The sequence below is a fragment of the Rhineura floridana genome, chromosome 1, assembly GCF_030035675.1.
Source record: "Rhineura floridana isolate rRhiFlo1 chromosome 1, rRhiFlo1.hap2, whole genome shotgun sequence".
NCBI lineage: Eukaryota > Metazoa > Chordata > Lepidosauria > Squamata > Rhineuridae > Rhineura > Rhineura floridana.
This window is the reverse complement of record NC_084480.1, coordinates 140021579-140023242: the sequence shown is the minus strand read 5'-3', so window position 1 is coordinate 140023242 and position 1664 is coordinate 140021579. Positions and strand designations below refer to the sequence as shown.

The window sequence follows — 1664 nt, the reverse complement described above, 5'->3', positions numbered from 1 at the left end:
GCAGAGGAGATATGGAAGGCAATACAGAAGCAATTCACAGGTATTTTCTTCAATAGTGTGGCCATGAGGAAATCACAGCAAGCTATTACTATGGAAGTGTTAAAGAAAGATGTCCTTGCAAATGAAACTTGCCACTTAGACTGTCTTGCTCACACAGAGAATGCTGCTGGTGTTCTCAACAAACATGGAGTTGCAGGGATCAAAATAATACTTTCAGTATCAGTTATGTTCCATCTGTTTTCATCCCATTCATTGAATATCCACAAGGATTGAACATTGTAGCATCAATGACAGAACCTGGTATCAGGTCACGAATTCCACTCATACAAGTGACATCATTTGCAGTAACACCATCTTTCATGTAGAACTGGTCCATAACTACTGAATCGAGCTCGCTCATCAGAATTTCCAATGTTTGATCTGGCTGATTGATTACCCGACTCTCTGGAAAATCCAGAGTGTACAAGTACCAACAGTCAGAGTTCATACGGCCCATGCAATAAGCTGCTCCATTTGGAAATATTTCATTAAGGAACTCTGCTTCTTCCTGGAAATTCCTGTGTGGGTACTCTTGGTGGGAAGGCTTCATGAAATTCTTACGTGAATAAAAGAAGCTCTGAATTGAGTCAAACCCACAGTACTCTCTAGCAAGCTCTAACAGGGGAACCAGTGCCTGCAGTAAGAGGGTGGTACCACATGTCTTCAAAATGAAACGTCTCTTGGAGACAAACATGCTACTCTCACTGAGTACATAAGCTTCCTGCTTGTCAGTTTTTGTCACACTTATGATCAAACAATGCACATTCTCCAACAGTTTGTCCCACTCAAGCCTGGGAATGGTGCGGAGATCACCAGACCCCTTGCTTTGGTGCGGCTCCTGCAGCGAGGGTTGTTGCCAGGCGAACCACACCTCCAGTAGCTTCTCAGTCCCTTTGAAGAAGTGTGCACTGTTCTCCTCCATCATGGTGAGACAACTCTGCAAAAACCAACAACCACAGAAATTAAATGACAGACACCCCCGATCAAACTGCTGCCGCCACCGCCGCCACCCTCCTCTTCACCTACACACCACCCAAGGCTGGTATTACTGCTGCTGCCGCTCGGGGCCGCGGCGCCTTCATGGGGGTCTCAGCCCGTCCCAAACAGGTTTTACCTTTGACGGGGTAGTAATCTTATATTAGTCTATAAGAGAAATATGTATATACCAGACAGCGGTTGTGGAACAGGTGGTGGGCTGTTACAGAGTCCTTTTGGGGTAGGGGAAGGAGGGAGGTGGAAGGAAAGAAGTGCGGAGTAGGCAGGCGTGCAGGCGATGCGGTTCGGTTCCTTGTATTCCATGTGTTCCCCTGTTACAGAGAAAAGCATAGAGCGCTAGCTAGCTAATGTCGCTGGCCATACTGTGGAAGCGACATATCAGTTATGCACATTGCCACCAGCCTTGTTTGATGCAGAAACATAGCTTATGAGGATGAGTGACAAGTCCACCCTAGTGAAAGCCTTGGAACTCTTGACTGGTGATAGTACTCAGACTAAAAGTACACCTGCCACCAGTAGCAGTGTGTTTGATGGGGCAGGGCCACCTTCCCAGCACCTGCGTTTCTGCTGCTTACCTGGACAGTGTTGGAGCATGATGACGCATGGGTCAGGGCCCCTGTGGTTGCACT

At 47.4% G+C, this 1664-nt stretch overlaps 1 protein-coding gene across 1 annotated transcript; it reads right to left on the bottom strand.

The window, feature by feature from the left end:
• Positions 1–223: 223 nt before the first annotated feature.
• On the bottom strand, positions 224–994 carry LOC133376859 (S-adenosylmethionine decarboxylase proenzyme-like). Its single transcript, XM_061609732.1, has one exon. The coding sequence runs from the start codon at positions 962–964 to the stop codon at positions 224–226; it is 741 nt and encodes a 246-aa protein (XP_061465716.1). The 5' UTR covers positions 965–994.
• Between the last annotated feature and the right edge of the window lie 670 nt (positions 995–1664).